We start from the raw sequence: 20792 nt of genomic DNA, 5'->3' as shown, positions 1-20792 counted from the left end.
ATGTAAACTTGGACAGAGCGATAATTTGTAGCGATAACTGTAGCTCAATTTTAACTGTGCATATATACATGCTTTGATTGTAGAGGGAAGCTGATATAGAGGGTTTACTCTGTGTAAACCCTCTCAGATTAAATTAAACCCTCTACACCTGCAAAAGGCGCCTAGTATAGCCACATTTGCCAGTCCTTAATCAAACCATAAATAAAGCACTTCCATCATTTTGATGGACATGGCCTCCTGACACACACAAATGAATAAGGAACTTATGATTCAGTTTAGATACAGCTTGCAGGCGTAATGCAGGGGGTGTGTGTGTATGCCCTGGGGTCAACATCCTGAGCAAGCCGCCCACGTGAGGTTACACGTGACACAGTGGTCAAAGACATATGAATCACAAATGCTTTTTTCACATCTCTGCTCTTCACAGGCCATCACATCAACACAGACACATGCGTGCACACACAAAATACTTTTACAATACTTACAGCACACCAATGATGCCTTAAAACGTCTCTGTAGGCAGAGCACTAGATTGTGAAACAAAGCATGGGTGAGGAGATAAATATAAATAAAGTGAAAAGGGAGCCATATTGAGGGGGTGGGAGAAGAGAGGAACGAGAAAACACGCAGGGAAAAGACTCTAGCACCTCAAAAACCCACCCTACAAAATGAGTGCACCACATCAGCCCTGTTTCACACAAACACATGCTAACAATACACAAGCCTTAGCATATGCCAGGGGTGCCGTGTGTAGGTGAGTGTGATAGTCCCCTGCAAGCTATTTTTATTACAGGGATATGAAGTAAATGGAAATAAACTACGTTGAAGAGGAAATGCATGTCATACAGAGCTACATTAACACAAAAGCTTGATCTTTTGTACACAAACTGATAATACCAGGACTGTAGTATTATTTTCTTGTTTCTTTCATCAGCTAGCTACAGTAGCATTCTAAATGAATAGATGCATACTAGGAATGCACCAAGATTAAAATTCTGGGTGATATTTTCATGTTATGGCCAATACCCAATATTTTTCTGATTTTAAAATTCTATACTAGTTTGTCAAATTAAATAATAAATGTAAAAAACAAACAAAAATGAATTGTTTAAAATACTAAATCACTTTTTATACTTTAAAACTAAATGCCCAGATCTATTTTGACAAATTAGATTTTTTTGTTGTGTCTGTTGTCAAACATCAAAGTTTCAGATTGAATCCCTCATTTTAATTTGGTTTCCACTCCCCAGACTCTTGCAGTGTGTGAAAAAACACTTTTGTTTTTTTTTCAAATTATGAACGGGTTATATCAGAAAAAGCGTTTCCTTTATAATCAAAGCTGATATCATTTCAGTTCAGCCACAGCGCAAGCTCACAGACAGAGAAATCTCCTGTTATCATCAAAAATCTGTCGATACTGCACAGTGAATCAATGTTGAAAACAATTGTGCTGCTTAAAATTTTTGAGGAAACATGATAAAAAAAAATGTCCAGGATTCTTTGATGAATAGAAAGTTCAGAAGAACAGCACTGATTTGAAATAGAAATCTTTTGTAATATTATAAATGTCTTAACTGTCACCTTTGATCAATTTAATGCATCCTTGCTGAATAAAAGTATTAATTTCTTTAAAAATGTATCTTACTGACCCGAACCTTCTGAACAGGAGTGTGTATTCAATATAGACCAATGAAAATCAATTAAAAACATCCCTAATATCAGTTCATAACTGATATGATAACAGTATATCGTGCCCCCCTAATATACCCTTCAATCACCTTCAAACAGTTGAGACAGAGCAACAAATCTGGCACCTTCTCTTCTGGTTGATAAAAAATACGTTTTCTTAAATAGTTTACGCTGTTCTTCTTTACTTTGAAGTTCCAAACCCAAGTGAAAAGGGTCCATTTCACACAATTACAAAACTGCACCTCTGAACACCCCTGCCCAATTGTAATAGTGTACCAATTCCCCTCTCAAAATCGTAATTTAATAATTCTTGAATTTTTCAGCCGAGAAGCCGAGTAAATATTTTTTTGTTATATTTATCAACAGTGTGACCATCAGATTAGCAGAAGGTTATGTAAAAATATGCAGATGAAGTGATGTGAGTCGGGAAAAGACGCGGGTTTGACAATACCTCTGGGGAAAGAAAGCTTAATAATCTTTGAGAGAAGGTATTAAATGAATGTGCCGGATGGGGAGCAAGAGAAAAGGAGTTTGCACAGACTGCTGGAACCTGTGTGCATCAGACCAGACCTTACATCCTCAATGAAAATTGTGTGCTTGTGGCCGTCCACATACAGAAAGAGCTCTATACTGTAATATTGTACTCTTTGTTATTTGCCCCTTGGCTGTTTCTTAAAGCTTTTTGGAAGCAGCAGTTCATCTCTTCTCCCTCCCGTTCATCAGGTGGATGGGATGTTATTACAGCAGGGGTGATCTGAGACACTCATTTCCTGTTTTCACTCTCACAAGGATCTCAGGGCACAAAACACACACTCTTTGTGTGCGTGTTTCTCTCTCGCAATCTTTTATTGGCTCAGTTGTTCATGAGAATAGCCAACTGCTGCTCCCCCTGCTGGTTGTGCGTGTTTAGAGAGCTAACGTTTGTGTGTGTGTGTGTGTGTGTGTTGTTCTTGTTGATTTGAGTCACACACACCATGCCAATGTAGGGTTGAAACCTCCAGCTGATATCTGGAGCTAATTACTACACTCATCGTTTTATCGGCGCTTATTTAATTAAGCCGGAAAGAAATAAACACTCACAGTGCACGCACACACACAGACACACACACCACTGTCTGGTTCTATAAAGCAACAAAGTAGTGTTTGTTCATGACTCTTAATACAAAGGAAATACTCAGTTTTACGAGCTCATATTAATTGAGAAACTACCAGCAATATTTTGCCTAGATTTGAAAATTCTTAAACCACAGGACTACAAGCGAACTGCAAAAAAAACCTGAACATCTTGAATGAATGAATGAACGAATAAATAAATAAATGTTTTGTGTGCCCAAACAAATACTGTAGTCACACAATGACTAATTCTGTAGAGCTTCAGTTGGAGCAGTAATTTTAGTCAATTCAAATTCTGTTGTCATGTCATTCCAAACCTATATGACTTTCATTACTCGGTGGAATATAAAACTTTTTAAAATATTGTACTGGTCACTCTTTTCCATTCGAATGAATGGGACTGGAACTTTGAAGCTTCAAAAAGGACACAAAACAATGCTGTGCTGGTCAATACTAGGGATGTGCGCAACGACTAACTTCATTAACTTTTAAATGGAAATTTTGCAAGGTTGCCCAACTGAAAAGAGTTGCCATTTCTGTTACATATGAAAAAAATTAAATGGCAAACGAAACAAAAGCATTCATCTGCTCGAACCAATAATAAGACGACGCAGAGCAAGCTCAGAACAGGTTTACTCGCGGGCGATCAAGCAACACCGTTACTTCACACCACTGGGAGATCCAGTGAGAAAGCATTTGAATTAGCCGGAAAATTAATAACGCAGCGAGATCTAGTTGGAAGCATTCAAATTCAGCGCAGAATTCTGTTATAAACCACACATATTAGATCAAACAGCGCTGACATGGAAACCAGGAAAAACATGATTGTGCCATGAATGAAATTATAGAAGGCTTTTCAGTCCACAAATCACCAACATTCACCATGGATTTAATGTTGTAACACTAACTGTAACCATGGTATTGAGGCAGAAATATTCTAATTTTTTTGTTTGTTTGTTTTTTACATTATTCATCTCAGGGTATTAATTTAATTGACTAGTCTCACACATCCCTAGTCAATACACCTGTGTTCTGTATTCAAGCTGGAGTACACTACACATTTTTGAAAACCTGAACAGATCATATTCTACTGACACTATACATTATACACTACAAAACTGATAAACCCACACAGAAACATGCATCAAATTGCTCGGAGATGCATGACAAGTGAAAATGTACGTTCTAAAATCAGCTTAGAATATAAAACTGTCTGTGCCCATCATACACTATGCAATTTTCTATGAAATCTGTCAACTCCAACTACTTAAATCTGAAGACCAGCTCTGACTTCTGACAACTAGCGTTGACTGCCCAGATTTTTGCCTCGATTTGTAGTCTTGAGTAATGTAGTGTATTCCAGCATTTAATGTGATAAACACATCACATTAAATGTGATGCACAGACATTCTCACCCCTCCATTCGGCTGTTAAACTGTCGCAACCGAATCATTGAGTCAGTGAGTTGAACTCGAGAACCTAATCAGTTCGATTTATGAAAGAATCATTCACACGGTTGATGAAGTTCACAAAACTGATTCATCGAAAATATTTAATTTAAATGAATGATTCCATGAATCGGATATCGCTACTTCTCTCGCTACTTCTCTCAAGAACATGCCAAGCATTGGCAAGGAGTGAATAAATATAAATTTTAGTCTGTTTCTTAGGGCATTTTCACACTTTTAGACGTTTGTTTTGTTCCAAAACAGGGATTTATCTTGTTACAATGTTGCATTTTCTTGGTTCCGTTCGCTTTCAACAAGGCAGCCTTTCAAAGCGTACCAAAATGTGTTTATGCAAGTCACATGAGAGTACAACTGTCCTCTTATTGGTCAGTTTCCTCTGCATCATCCATCAAGAAGGTTGACAAGTTCGCTCCATGAGCTTATTGTGGCTTTATTTGTAACTGTCGAGATACACGCAAACACTATACGAATGTAGCCGTCATTCCCACTGTTAAAATGATATACTACATTCCTATTAATACTGCAGCAAATTCAAACGCTCTCTCTGGATCTCCCAGCGCTGTCTAGAGGTTAACAGTGACAAGACACACGCATACACTACACAAATGTTATAATGCAGCTAGAGCAGGAATCAAGGCTTCATCAGGACAGCATTCTCCTACGGAGAAATGCAATTACACAACATTTTATGATGAAGAGGTGCGCTCACTCACAGAATCAAACACTACTGATATTTATATAGCACATTTCCCATTATGAATTATAATACCATTTGGATCGGTGGTCTGTTGGGCTGAATTGCCTTCACACCTCAAGCAGACTGTTCGTTTGCAATCAGATCCGAGAAATGGAGCAAATGTTTTGGTGCGGATCCGAGCATGATTGCCGTGTTCAATCGAACCAAACCAAGGATGAAAACTCACCAGGTTCCGAAACAAATGCTCAGGTGTCAAAGCCCCCTAAGACAAAGCTAACATATGGCTTTAAAATTCTTAGAATAAAAAAAAAAAAAAAGTGAACTACTTTAATGATACTTTAGTGCTTTTCTTTAGTTTGGGAGCTCAACAGCCCCAGTATGTAAAAATTAATACAAAACACAGGTTTGGAATAACATGAGGATGAATAAATGGTTAGACTATCCCTTTAACTTCTGAAAAAAAACAAAAACAAAAAAAAAAACAGAAAAGGGCAGGGAGAGAGATCATTCAGCAGAGGCAGGAGCTCCACCTGCTGTCTCCATACACAAGGCATAAGGTGGAACGTATAACACGTCTTTCTCTCAGGCACACAGAAATATAACTCAGTCATGTACAAAATCTTCTTCAACCACCTTAAAAGCTGTGTTCAGTTTCACTTTTGCAAACAGTAAAGCACACAGCACATCCCAAGTGTGGCAACATGTCCTACCTGAGTCATTGCGCAAGTATGAAGACATGGCGGGAATAAGACAGGACTGGCTGAGCAGTTCCTGCAGGACAGATGGCAGCAGTGAGCTGCTGTGACCTCTGACTTCTCCTGAGAGGGTCTCACCAGATCCCATGCAGCCAGATGGGTTGATATAGCTTGCCAAAACCTGACAGAGACACAGAATGTACCATCACACATCCAAACAGGTGTAAAATCTAAATCTAACTTGTATTATTTCCACACACCTGTAAGAGGCAGGTGACATGCTCCTCCTCTAGACGTTGTTTGGTTAGAGCCTGCTCAACATCCCAGCCTGATGCAGTAGAGCCTGTCCCAAAGCCTGTTCCTTTGGCCCAGTACAGCTGCTGTTCCTCTGTGGTACCACCAACATGCCCGCTGGAGACCTGTGGCTGCAGAACAAACACAAACTCAACTGCATGTTTCACACACGAGCAAATTACTCAAACTTTTCTCTGATCCTCTCAGTGCCATTCACCAAAAAAGCCACAATTGAGTTCTACATTAAAACTAATAGTGTCTGACAGTGCAAATTAAACAGGAAGTTTATGCTACTGTATCTTTAAGACTTTTACATGTAAAAGAACATCTTATGTTCACCAAGAATTTAAAATAACCAACTAAAAAAATTAACGGTTTTCAATTTTGTATATTTTAAAATATAATGTATTCCTTTTCATTTATTCTTATTTTCAACAGCCACTAACTCCAGTTTTCAGTGTCGCATGATCCTTCAGAAATCATTGTAATATGCTGATTTGATGTTCAAGAAATATTTCTTAAGATTATCAGTAGCTGCGTTTACATGAACCCCAATAATCCGGTTGTAATTGGACTAGTAGCACAGTCGGAATAAAAAAAATTAATTAATTTAAAAAAATCACATGTAACCATGTCATTCGGAATGACTTGGCCAAATACGATTAAAATTTCATTCGGATTGTAAGGGGTGGTTTAAACCTTTTCTAATCAGATAGAGCAAACGGTTGCGCTGCTTAATATTTTTGTGGAAACCTTGATATATTTTTTTAAGATTGTTGAATAAAAAGTTCAAAAGAACAGATTTTTTTTATAGATAGAAATCTTTTGTAACATTCCAGTATCATTGCTGTCACTTTTGATCAATTTAACGCCTGCTTGCTGAATAACAGTACTGATTTCCTCCAAATGAGAGAGACAGAAAGAAAGGAATGAAGTGTTTCCTAGACTTTCTCTTCCACACACACCTTTCTCACTCTGGCGTTTGATGTTGAACGTTCCAGATGTGACGTCCTGCTGATATGTACTGCTTGCTCTAAAGACTGACAGCATGTCACAATATTATGAGAGGAAACAATGAGGTCAGTAGCTGTGCATCATCTGAATAATAGGCTAGTAGCGTGGTAAAAAAGAAAAACTGAATTTCTCACAATGAAACACTTCCCTAAGCAGCTGTCATTACATAGTTTGTACTTTATTTTGGATCGCAGGAACAGAGGAAAATAGGGAAATGGTTGCAGGCCGAACTTGAACCTGGATGAGCATTTTATAGATTGTTCAAAAGATCTTTAGTCATAGAAGGAGGGACAAATAGGAAAGCGAAAGAGAGAGCAGAATAAATGCATGTTGACTGCAGCGCTCTTCTTCGTCTGAGAGCGAGCAGGTTTAATATTTGCTCTGCCAATACTTCTTCTGCCCCAAGGACACCCATTACGATTCTGACAGGCCACTGGCCACCATTCAAATCCTCAACCCTGAACCCACCCCTCACCAACCTGTAAATCCACACAAACACACCGCCCTGACCCGACTATCATTTATGAGGCTTTCTTAAACATTGGAATTTTTAAAATTGATTTTAATAAAACCTGTCTGTAAGGGCAGAATATTGATTTTCATGAGTCATTTGCTTTGGTATTGGGGGTCTGATGATGATGGTTGTTTTTTTCATTATTTTCTCATTATGATTGTGCTGCAGTTGTCCTTTGTGAAGACACTTTCATTTCAGTCCAGTGAGACTCCACATAATCATGTAATGAGTAAAAGAGCTAACCGAATCCTCTCTCTATACCTTCTGTTTTAATGGGACTACACTACACCTGAATGAGCGGATGTTCCCTCTCACACACACACACACACACACTCTCCTCATTAAGGCAAGGGCTCTGAATAAAGAGCCCTTCAGCACTCTGTAAAGAGTGGCTACCACAGTCATTAATAAAATGACACGTCTCAGTCTGAGAGACAAAAACATCTCCATTAAGGTCTTTACTGGAGTGTCTTTTCCTTCCACTGCACACACACAAATTAACTGAATAAAGTTAAAAAGGTGCTACATAATTTATAAATCTTATTTTTCTCTGAAGTCCACTTATAACTTTAGTCCAGATTATTTTAACAGATCAGTCAGACTGTGAATGAATTATTCAGCTCTGTTCTGTGAACTGAGTCAATGAAAATTTTTAACTCAAAAGAATGATTAATTCACAAATTAGATATTGCTATTTCTCTCATAAGGTTTAAGAAGATGTTAAAGCTCCTGTTACCAATCTTTGTAAACATATGGAAAAGATCACATACTATACTATCATTCAGGAGTTTGGGGTCAGCACGATGTTGTTGTTGTTGTTCAAATAAATGAATATTTTTATTCAGAAAGGAGACATTAATCAGAAGGAACAGTTAAGTTCAGACGAGAATGTCACAAAAGATTTCTATTTCAAATAAATGCAGTTCTTTTGATATTTCTATTCATTAAAGAATCCAAAAAAAAAAAAAAAAAAATCTGCAAAAGTATTAAGCAGCACGACAGTTTTCAACATTGATAAAAAGAAGAATTAAGAAATTACATAAAAAAAAATTGTTTTTCAAGGAACAGTCCTACATAATTTTTATTTTGGGTGAACTACCCCTTTAAATTCCCTGGTACAACCATGACCATTTTTGTGAATTGAATGACACATAAATGATGTGTGGGTTAACACTGACCTCACTGGAGTTGGCACTGCCACTGGGCACTCTGGGAGCATGATGGCTGAGGGCAGACAGGCAGGCCAAGATGAGGTGGATGGCACCAATCTCCAAAGCCATGCGTCTTAACAGCAGCCCATCATCTGTGGTGAGGGGAGTCGAGCTAAACAAGGACCGGAGCACGTGAAAGGGCAACGTGGGTAGAACGTTAGCAGAGGGAGACTGCAGGATGTGACCTTGAGAAAGAAAGATGAATGGAGAGAATGAGAAAAAGTGTCTTTTAAACTATAGCACTCAATAATACACCAATCAACAGTCCAGACTGACAGAAATACACAGTGGGCAGCAAATCCAGGCTCAATTAAACCAATCAATTAAGCAGCCACGCAGTAACCCAAATCAATGCTTCCCGTAGGGGAGATGCAAAGTAGCGTGTGTATCTGCCTGTAGGGTATGAATGTATAACGGCCATTAGAGAAGTTTGATTACCAGATGATGGTTTGTGTGGACATGGGAGAGCCCCTCTAAACAAATAGCATTTTTTATAAAGGCCTGAGGTGGTTATGTTAGAATTTAAAGTGTTAATTATCCCAAAATAAAAAATTCGGTAATTATTTACTCACCCTCATGTTGTTCATCATGACAATTTTGTTTATCTTCAGAACACAAATGAAGACCTTTTTAATAAAATTGAGAGATTTCTGTCCCTCCATTGATAGTCACACAACTACCACTTTGCCACTTCAAAAAGTTAATAAAAAATACAAATATTTTTTTTTTTTACATATACATACATACACACACATATACATATATATATATAAGATGAACGAATGTCTTACGGGTTTGGAACAACATGAGGGTGAGTAATTGATGACATAATTTTCATTTTTGAGTGAACTATCCCATTAAGACGGATCACAGTGTCTCAATTCTAAACCCTAATGAGTTGCAGCACTTTTCCAATTAAGGCAACATGTGAAATGGACACTCATAAGTGATACTGAAATGCTCTTCATAGTTACTTAGCAACTCAGTTAACTGTCACTCACAAGCACCAGACCAAAAACATTTCTCATTTGAGGTGCTCAATAAGGGTGTAAGAAAATATCAATACACATCAATATCGCTATATTATGTTTGGTGATACTGTATAGACCTTATGCGCCAGAGAAACGAGGGCGCCGTCATCTTTAGAATATTTTCTTTGAACTTCCGTTTTTGCAGTCGCTCTGTATATCTCTATGGCATTGCTGTCCAGGAGTAATTAGCTTTTGAAGTGGATTTACTTAATGTAAAGTTAATGAAAGTTATCATGAGGATTGTAATGTTTAAAGCAGATGTCTTAACAAATGTCAGTAGACCGGGAAAATTTTAAAACGAGCCGTTCATTCATAAATACGCAAGATCGCTGTGAAAATACAGACCGGAAGTCAAAAGACAACGAGCGCAGCGCTGAAAAGGGGCGGGGCTACATAAGGTCTATAGATTCTCAAAAATACTGTATCGATATTTATTTATTTGTTTACATCCAAGATTCGTGTCAGTGGCATTTTGTTCGGTTTAAATCCGTCCCCTAGATTGCACATTGTGTTCGGTTTAAATCCGTCCCCTAGATTGCAGTGTTATCTCAGAACATAAACTGTGACGTGGAAAAGCACAAGGGTGCATCGCTAGCGTTAGGAAACCCAGCTCACAAGACTCGTTTTGGCTTCCACTATAACCAGACATTTACTTCCATAGTAAGTTCTTAGTATTTATTTTCCTACTATGGAAGTCAATGACTACCATCAACTGTCTGGTTACCAACATTCTTCAAAATATCTTCTTTTGTGTTCAACAGAAGAAAGAATCTCATACAGGTTTTAAACAACACGAGGTTGAGTAAATTATGACAGTTTTCATTTTTGAGTGAACTATCCCTTTAAGAATCTTCTTTCAAAAACATTACAAAATCTTGCCAACCCTTAACTTCTGAATGGAAGATTAAGTAATAGCCTGTTTAATATGAGGGCTGAGTCTGACAGGTCTCTGAGACAGTGACTTAAACGGTTGATGGCGGACATAGATAAGCAGGGGTTGCTGATGAGAGAATCTAAAACAGTGTTCCATACAGTATCAGTCTGCTCGGTTTCAATCAATAATCTCTCTCTCAAACACACACTTACATACAGGGCTAATGGATATGTGAACACAGACTGAATATGAAACAGGCATCTATTCCCAAAAAACTTGGATTCACTTTATATGAACAAAATTGATTTCTAAACTTTAAACAAATTTCAGAAGTAGTGCTTCCTGTACTTGAGTGGTACTTACTTCCTTCTCCATCATCCGTGACACCCAGCACCAGTCTGAGCAGACACTGTGCGTGCTTCCTCTCCTTCAACAGAACCTCAGCATATCCCGGCAGCCGCAGAAACAGGCCGAATGCCGCCAGCGAATGGGCTGGGATGGGCGACATGGTCTGAACGGAGGATTTGATGGGCGGCGGTTCGGCTGCGATGGTCTCGGGCGCCTCGTAAACGAGCTCCCCGGATTGCTCTATGGTGACCCACTCGAACTGATCGCTGTCCTTGGGTTTCTCCTGCGTGGTGGACGGCACCACTGGGGCGCTGACCTGCACAGAACGATCCGGACGAACAGGCTCAGCGGGCATGCAAATTAACAGAAATGCTGACTAACCTGAGTGTACGGTCACCGGACAAGCTTATGAAGCAGAAATGGAGTGAAACTACAAAAAATTACCAACATGGTAGAATATGATACTGACCTGCTGGATGACGTCAGGGTACAGCATGGGAAGTCTCTCTGCTATGAGGGCCAAGCCGCCCATACCTGCGAACACCTGCAAGGGGGACTGGATAGGGCTGGTCTCCAGGAGTGTGTCATCTACCGCAGCATCCAAACCCTCATCACCCGGGGTCATCGGTTCATCGTCCGGACAGCCACTTAGCATCTCACAGTGATCTACAGGAACAGAGCAGAAAGGAAACGCATCATTCAATCTGTTGCCAATAAACTCTCAAAACGTCTAGCTGTAAATAAAGTGGCCTAAATTGTTCACATCATAAACCATGATGTCCAACCGGGCATTACTGCACAAGAGCTCATATCTGTTCTCATAAATCAGATTATTCCTGTAAATCAGGGTTTTCCTTTACTGAGATTGAGGATCAATGCAAGAGAATGAGGAGAAAGTTGCAGGAAATGTTGGCTGTTAAATGTTTGGGAATGTACAGTCAGAATAGTAATGAAACAGCATCGCACGGCTTTATGGAGTTTACAGCCGACATAAATGTCTCTACTTAAGACGTTTAAATGTCTAAAACAAACAAGGAGACAAAAAGAGAGGTCATACATTGATAGATTGTGATCTTTCTCTTACAATACTGCATCAATACTTTAGGTCATTGTATCAATATTTTTGTGCAAAGTAGTAAGATATTTTCTGTGAATGTGCAAGACTTCAGATTTATAAACTGCTATAGGTAAATAACTAGAAGAATAACAAAATGCAGTAAACGGTAAAACTATTTGTGCAACAAATCATTGCGTTCATGATTATGATAAATACATTTAAATAATATGATAACAAATACCTACATTAAGCGGCATAACTGACTGTTTTTGTACAGTTAAAATAACTGGAATTTAGTTTCAGGCATCCCACACAGATCACTTTTCCATGACCTCTCCAATCATTTATGATTACTGGATGATGATTTTTAAAAACTATTAAGTTAATTTGATTGACTAATAAATCATTAAGATTCTGAAGTGGTTCAAGTGATTCACTGAAAAGAACTGGCTGAAAAGAATAATTCACTCACAAACCAGTCACCACACCACAAGCTTTACAGTTCCCAAGATCATAATATGTAAATATATGTTCATATATGTAATATGTACATTCACTAGAGTAAAACGCATTCAATTTCAAATTTGCATTTTTTGTTTGAGCTGTATTTGCAAAGGTGCTGTTTTCCAGGGGATTTATTTAGAGATGCAACTTCCCAGAGAGGATATAAGTCTGCTCAGTCCTGTCTTTGAAAAGGCCAGCAACAGAAAAAGTGTGAGACTGAGAAAGAACAAGTATTTACAGATTACTCGTTGATTTAAGCTCTAGGGGATGGTGAAAGATAATTTCTTTTTTTAACAGTTGATATTTCAGTTAGTTGGTTTTTCATGAGAGATTTTGTGTCTTTGATGTTGAGATCAGTGCAAGTAAAAAGAGGAGGAATGTAAAACTCAAAGCCAAAAACTCTTGCTGGAGAAACAAAAACAAAAAAGCTGCACTTTAGAGCAGAATGTGAAATACGCTTACTCCACAATTGCTGTAGGGAAGTCAGTGGGGCATATTTGATCTTAGTTTCGTAGCACATCTGAAAGTCTCAGAGGTCTGGAGTTGGTGTCCAGGAGCAAACTCACTGGCAACAGGTTGATGGCACATCACAGTAACAGTCAGCAAGTGTTCAGAACACCGCCTGTGGTTGGAGTGTCTTCCACACACTTCCTCCACTGAGAGATGGACAGACTCCAGGAAGAGAGAAGAGAATTATCCCTGGGCTGGTGAGCATCCTTTCAGCGCCTCGACGGAGGGGTGCGAGATGAAAGAGTGCATGAAAAGCAGCAGGGTTGGGTACGCCAACAATGATTCGACTCGACTAAGATGGCCAATTAGCCGGAGGGTGAGGTGAGTCCCCCAGGCACCATCACTAAACCGCAAACATCTGATGCCAAACTCAACGGGTGCCATCAATCGCGGGCTGCTTCAAGACTTCTTACAGAGCCAAACAAATAAACAAACAAACACAGTGTGCTCGGAAAAGCCAGCGGAGCGAAGTAAACAAATAGTGCCAGATCTCCACCTTCAGAGCTTACGGTTCAGTCCCATATAACACCCTGACACAGTGTCCTAACAAAGCACAACGTGGCAACTTTCCAATGTCAAACTGCTTTTTTTGTACTCTCTGAAAGTAAAATACTGCTGCACTGTCTCTACATCGGATTTGCATGTTGCAACTAGAATGTTGCAGCATACAACAAACTTTCAACTAGATTTATATTTTATAAATATATGCAAGGCGTGTATCCTTGTAAGCACAAACTTAAATGAGTTAAAAAAAGACTTCAAAGAACGTAAAGAGTTGGGAGAAAATAGGATGTGCGTCAGATAACGTGTTCAGTCTATAGGCGCGTAGTGTTTCTTTACAAAGTGACCTCGCTGGCATGCACAACACAGCATTTGTCGTCTGTAAAGGAAAAACTTTTCCATTTTTAGTACATCGTTGCCGTGTAAATCTACCCTTAGATTGCACAGAAGAAGAGATTCATTGCTTGACGTTTTGTCGTGCCCGATTAAGATGCTGTCGGGACAATTTCCTGTCACAGCTGACATCCAGCACTCTGCCTGTGTTAGCAGATTCACCTGAGCTGACATCATCAGCTTGAGGAGGAACTCTGTGTATGTGTATGAATATTTGCTCTTTCCAACAGGGCAGAACCAATCAAGAGTATTGGCTACCGGGTAGGGAGGCAGCTGTCATTTTTTTTGTATCCCTCAGAGAGCATGAACACATCATTGACAGAGCAAAGAAAATCATTTGACATCTGACGATGCAGGACACTAAGGGGGAAATGTGTGGGCACACGCAAGCACAGACACACGTGGACAATCAGGCTATTTTTTCCCTGGGCTGGCAGAAAATGGGATATGTGGGAGAGGGAAGCTAAAAACTGCAGAAGAATTTTGGGTAGGAACACAGACTATAATGGAATAATGGCAAGAAATTACTTTCTATTGAGTTTCAAATGAATAACTCGCATGAACCTGTACTTTTTAGGGTAGTCTGATTCCTATGAGCAGGTTCATCTGTTATAGCATTAGTAGAGAGTGAATTTCTTTCATGGACAAGAAAAATGGAGATACAATTGTAACTGAAACATACCTAAATAAATCTGAATCAAATCAAACTGAGCTTGTGAATCAGAATCTATATGAATCAAGTAATCTGTTTTGATGCCAAACACTAGTTTATCATTTCGTGAAAAGTGTCATTATAGTATTGTTTATAGACTTTTATTTTCTTTTATTTTTATGTTTTCAGTTTACATTTGAATTTATTTAAAGTTTTAGTAATTTTGTTGTTTTTGTTATACTTATTAGTTTTAGTTTTTTTTTCTATTTAGCTTTAATTTATGTTTAGTTTTACTAATTTTATTAGTTTAATATAAATTTATTTCAGCATTTTCCATTAAAAATTTTATATTTAGAATTTATCAGCTTTATTTAAATTAATGATTTTTTTTTAATATATAGATTTAGTTAACAACAACAACAACACTGCCCGTGACAAACTCTTTCTTATGCTTATGTCTTTGCATGTGAGATTTCTGTATACCTTTCTCGGTACGGAGCCTTTTGAAGGAATCGGTCTTGGAGAGGCCAGGGTCTGAGATGACCTTTGACCCCAGTTTGACCGTTAGGTCAATGGAGCGGTATCCCTGAGGAAGTTTACGCTCATACAGCAGTGTCAGCAGTTGGGCCAAGGTCATCTCCGGTGGCAATGGTTGACCTGGAGAGAAAAGGTTTAAGCCAGAGTTTATTAAAAAGTTGACAAGTTGATCTCAATTGATAAATCAGAACCTTGTTAGAATCAGATGCGTGTCATTTTTTTCAACCAAACAGCAGGCGAGGGAGTGGAGTTCAACAACATTTTTTTTTTTTTTTTGTTTGGTGATGTTAGTGGATCAGAAATTAAACGCCTCACCAAGTGCTGAAGGCTCTTTACAGAGGATAAGATGAGACAACGAGAGATGAGAGGGATAGAATGAAACTTTGACATTGAAATTGACATTCATCAAACTCTCTGCATGTCTGAATAAATGCAGTGAGGTGAAGTGGCAGGCAGACTGGGACAGGCACTGAGGTGACCTCTACTCTCATTCTAATCAGTATGGATGAGCAAAAGGTGAGAGATGAGGAGGAACGCAAAAGAGTACAGAGTGGGTGAGAGGACCGGACAGAATGTGAGCGCTTGATAGAACTAGAGTGTGTGTTTGTACCCGGTAGAAGTTTGTGACAGAGGTGGAAGACAGGCACACTAATGGTTTTGGCAGATGGATCGACTCCTGAGGAAGCTGCCAGCTTGTCACTGAGGACACGTCCTCGTCGAGACGGGGGACGGGGAGGAGTGGACAAGGCCCTCTTTGACTGAGACTTCAGACCTGAAAAATAAAAAGAAAGAATGAAGATGAGATACAACATGGGTAAACTATAGATCAAAGATCTCAGTAACTACAATGCTAACTTGAGTTAACAGCGTATATTGTTAACCTTTAGGGAACACCCATAATAAAAAAATGTTTTTTTTTTTTACATTTCAAATTTTTTTAACTGCCTGCCTACACAAAAATCCAAGCAACAATGTGTGTGTGGTAGCCAGTGTGTTAAAGAGTTGTGTGTGATTTTTGAGCACATCCTAATGCAGTCTCTAGGGTGTTCCAGTTGTTAGCTGGTTTCTAGGATGTTTTAGGTTGTGGATAGGGTGTTCTGGGTGATTGCAAGGGTATTTCAGGTGGTTGTTAGCTGGATGCCAGGATTGGGCAACATCAGTGAGAAGACAGAGTTAAACAGTACCTGAGGCAACAACGACACTGTAGTTGTCTTGGAAACCATTATCAGCCTTCATCTTTTCTTTTTCCTCATGGTTTTTCTTCTCTTTATCCTCCTTCTGTTCATTGATCAGTTTGGCTGTGATGCTGGGCGTGTCTGAAGGGTAAAGAAATGCAAGATCTTTAAATGTTATTTCATAGTGTGTGTGTGTGTGTGTGTGTGTGTGTGTGTGTGTGTGTGTGTGTGTGTGTGCGCGCATGTTCTTCAACTGGCCTGCAGTACATTTCCCTTTAGAGACATATACATCAATGTACATGACATGTCAGCTTAACTGATAATATGAATTACTGATGGTAAAGATGTAATATGCCAGAGAAGATACACCAATCTATAACGATAACAACATGCTGCGCTTCCTGTGAGGGTCTTCCATCAGTGGAAGTGACGTAAGTATGAGAACGGCTCCAAGACTGGACACCTTACATACTGTGTGTCTCAAAAGAACCGAAGACTATATCTGCCACGCTCAAGGTCTCAGGGGACAAGCCATTCATCACATACACACGCTGATGACCATGCCACATGGCAGTTCCAGCCCTACATGCTTTGTGCATTAGACCTTGAAAGCCTGAAGATGTGGCAAAAGCTGGATCTAACAGATCTGATAGACTACTGCATAGTGCATATAAAACGAGACTGCTGGAAATGCGATTTCTAGTATTTTGGCTTAACTGGTGTATAGAGTGTGAAGATTTATTAATGTAACTGTACACAGTGTGTGTCTGATTTGTAGACCGCTTTTGTAGAGTGGCACAAATACAACATTTTGAAACTGATACCAGTGGAATTGTACAATTATTGGAACATATTTTCCAAAACGAATATGTCTTTAAATATTCAGTAATAAAGATTAAAGAAACAAATAAGGGCAATGAGTGTTCCAATTTTTTTGTCAAAAGTCTCTTATGCTCACCAAGTCTGCATTTATTTGATCAAAGATACAGTAAAAACTATATTTGGTGCTCAAGAAACATTTTTCATTATCAATGATAAAACAGTTAATATTTTTGTAAAAACAATGATACATTTTTTTTCAACTTTTGATCAACTTAATGCATCCTTGCTGAATAAAAAGTATATAAGAAATAAAATCTTACTGACCCTAAACTTTTGAACGGTATTGTATTACAATGTCTTCATACCTGAGACACGGTCCAATACTTCAGACAGTGTGGTTGAGATGGGCAGATGCAGTTTGCGGAACTTGTGCCCCGCTCCGTACATGGGGTGCTGGATCACATGACTAGTGGCATTAATGCGTCCTTTATACAGCTGAAGCAGAGAAAAAGAAAAACAGAATGAAACAGGTCAAGTTAATCGTGTGTGACTATATTACTCATATATGAGTACATGGACAAGCATATTTGTTGAAATTTGCATAAAGATGATCTTTAGGTGTTATATTCATGTAAGTGTTATATTTTAGGTGAGATATTGAATTTCTCATTAAATGGACCTATAGAATAATTTCCAAAAGGGACATGGTGACTCAGCTTATCACTAAAAAAAATTACATTTCTGTCACATCTGCATGCTGATCTTAAGTGAGTGATCTTTATTTCTCTTCACTGTGAACAAAGAATCCATCTTTTCTTTTGTCTTACAACTCTGTATCTTTCAAGAATGTAAAATGGCTTTAAATATAATTGGAGTGTTTAAGTATATTGATTATGAAGTTTTTTTTTTATAACACTACAGCTATGGAGAAAAACAAACTCGAGGAATTTGAAAGCAATGGCATTTGGAAGTTCTGCTAATGTCAAATAAAAAGAAAAACAAATCAATATATGACACGACATTAAACCAAAGAACCACAAAAGCATCTCTGAAGATTTCCCCTTTCCAAACGGGTGATCCAGACTCCAGACGTCTTCATTCCACTCGGAGATGGAGTTGAAGGTGCGTCTGAAAGGGTCGAAAAAGGTCTGAAAAATGACGTCCCTGCCTTTGAGAGGACGCCCCGGATCATCAGCACTCTGGCTTTATCTAATGTGTAAACATTAAGTTTTAAGAGCCCCTCTGTCGGGACTGTCTGTGAAAGCCTGATGATTAATCTGATCTGAAACGCACATGATCCCACAGTAATTTAGCAGAGTGAATGACTCGCCAGCTAAAAAAAGACATCTTGGGTCTTTAAGATTTGGCTTCGTTCCGGTTTGGCAGCTGCAGAAGAGGCATAACTCTATGTGCCATCAAAGGGGTGAGCTGGCTATGTCCTCCAACATTTAGATTATGTTAAAGGTGAAGTGTATAATTGCTTCGCCACTAGCGGCACTAAACAGAATTGCAAAAAGGATTTTCCCAAACACTCTTGTTTGCCCCTTCCACTACTGTTCGGACAAACTACTCTTTATTTTCCACTAAACTAGCCATTTTCTCCAGCTAAACAACTTAGTACAATTACTCCTAACATCCGGCAATGTGTGTGGAGTGTGGACTTCTGCATGATTGACAAGGTTTTGAGGATAAATCTGCCCCCTAGTGGTCACCTACAACAACAGCACAATAAGCCTTGAAAAGAACAGCGCAGAAGCAGTGGAGGTTTAAATCCCTCTGAGATGATGTAAAGGTCAGGGTAATTTTCCTTGTAAGCGGAGAGGCTTTTCTGAGCTTTACAGCAACAGTAATAAATCATTTAACAGACTAACCAAGCAAAACAACTTCTATATAAAATAAAATAATGGCTCAAAAGAGCAACGTTTCAGCTTAGATGGATTTTCAAAGCACATGTTATGGCATTTTGTGTGTGTGTGTGTGTGTGTGTGTGTGTGTGTGTGTGTGTGTGTGTGTGTGTGTGTGTGTGTGTGTGTGTATACCTACCGGGCAGGGGGACTGAAGAAAGACAGTAACTTTCTCGTCTTCGAGCATGAGTTGGAGGAAAAGCCGACGTATAAATCCAGAGATGTTCCCTGAGACTGGAACGTTCCCTCGCTGAGGAGCTGACTGGAACAGCTCACACAGAACCTTTACAAACAAAGACAAATCCAGTTCAATGTAATGTGCACTAATCTCTTTCTAAAAGTATTCAGTTGATTGTATGAAGTGTATGATGCAAGAAATATCTAGTAGCCAAGTATCACAGCTTTGGGTATTTTGTACAAACAGGGCTCAAGTATAAGGATGGCAGACAGCAAGTGTGAAAAAGTTGAGCCAGGTGAAATGTATTATTATTTAATACATATTATATAAGTATATATTTCTGAAGCTAATCTTGGAGGCATTAGTTCTGGGTTGAAAATTAATTAAATTAACAACAAATTATTTTGGGGAAGAAAACATTTTTATATATTCAACGTGTAGTAGTAGATATAATTTATAGTGTGTAGATATTTATTTAATATGTGAAAAAAATCCTTTTATTATTAATTATTCATTATTTATTTAAAAAAAAAAAACTTTTTATTCATTGTTTATAAAAAATGTAAAACGAAAAAGCATTCTAAACAGACCTGTGCCATGAGCCTTTGGTTGTTTGGATGGCAGGAGATGCATTGCAGGAAGAAAGCCACTGTGGCGTTCTCAATGGCTGTCCTCTGCTGGGTGGTGAGTCCACTGCTTCGGCTCGTTGACGCCAGTGAGTATGATGCCCCTGAGATGTGAGGTGCGGCGCTGGCGTGTGAGGTGCTGGCCGATGCACCGTGCCCAGAAATACTGCTACTGCTGCTGCTGGTGTTTGCATTGGCATTAGCGACCCCACTGGCACTAGAGTGGCAGAGGAGAAACAACAGTGCTGTCCAGAGCGGGTTCACTTCTGGCCCACCCAGCCAGTCCTTCATGGTGTGACTGTTTCCTACTTCTGTTAGAAACCGCAATACAGGTGCTGCCAGCTCAGGAGACAATGGCGGCCTGTTTGCTGAGGATGAAGAGGGTTGGTTGTGTGCGTATGGACGTCTTTCAGCCTGTGTGGAGAATCCTGCAGGCAAGGGAAGGTCCGCGCTGACCAACAGGTTGCAACAAAGATCGGCTAAGCTGCGAACCAGCAAGGAAGGCAGACCGGAATCCAACAGCTGCTGGATGGCACCAGGAGACTGGGATGCAGCTGCCAGGGTCACAAGCTGGCACTCTGAGAGGGAGATGGGCACGATTACTGGTGTACGAGCATGTTTGGAGTCATCTGTGAGGGAGGCGGCACTGTTTAAGTCATGTTGCTTCTTGCCATCGTCCGTCATGGCCATACGGCACTGTGCATTTGTCTGGGCAGCAGGGGGCGCCACAATACCCATCCAGGACATGAGCAGAGAGAAGTAACTAGGGTGGATGTGGCACATGGAACAAAGCAAGCTATCCACAGCCTTCTTTAAAACCAAGTTAGAGGGCAAAGACATGGACCAGTTGTACAACAACCTGCGAGAGATGGAGAAAAAGAAGAAGCTCTTGAATTAATAGTTCAAAAACAACCTCATGATTTACTAATGCACAACTGTGTTTGTTAAAGGCCGTCAGAGTTGTATTTGCTCCACGTACACAGC

The 20792-nt window shown here is 39.3% G+C and overlaps 1 protein-coding gene across 9 annotated transcripts in view; it reads right to left on the bottom strand.

Moving 5' to 3' along the window:
• Window positions 1–20792, bottom strand: part of birc6 (baculoviral IAP repeat containing 6) — a 95596-nt gene that overhangs the window by 31335 nt on the left and 43469 nt on the right. For all 9 annotated transcript variants that reach the window (XM_079853465.1, XM_079853466.1, XM_079853470.1 and 6 more), the window contains 11 exons: window positions 19773–20667; window positions 19144–19287; window positions 17466–17595; window positions 16288–16419; window positions 15714–15875; window positions 15050–15223; window positions 11419–11615; window positions 10965–11265; window positions 8664–8881; window positions 5924–6088; window positions 5679–5844 (listed from right to left, as the gene is read on the bottom strand). In XM_079853465.1, the coding sequence (XP_079709591.1) occupies window positions 5679–5844; window positions 5924–6088; window positions 8664–8881; window positions 10965–11265; window positions 11419–11615; window positions 15050–15223; window positions 15714–15875; window positions 16288–16419; window positions 17466–17595; window positions 19144–19287; window positions 19773–20667 (2684 nt within the window). The remainder of the gene's footprint in view (window positions 1–5678; window positions 5845–5923; window positions 6089–8663; window positions 8882–10964; window positions 11266–11418; window positions 11616–15049; window positions 15224–15713; window positions 15876–16287; window positions 16420–17465; window positions 17596–19143; window positions 19288–19772; window positions 20668–20792) is intronic.

This window comes from Squalius cephalus, assembly GCF_949319135.1.
Source record: "Squalius cephalus genome assembly, chromosome: 20".
In the NCBI taxonomy this organism is placed as follows: domain Eukaryota; kingdom Metazoa; phylum Chordata; class Actinopteri; order Cypriniformes; family Leuciscidae; genus Squalius; species Squalius cephalus.
Note: the sequence above shows the minus strand (reverse complement) of the source record. Positions and strands in the feature narration are given on the sequence as shown.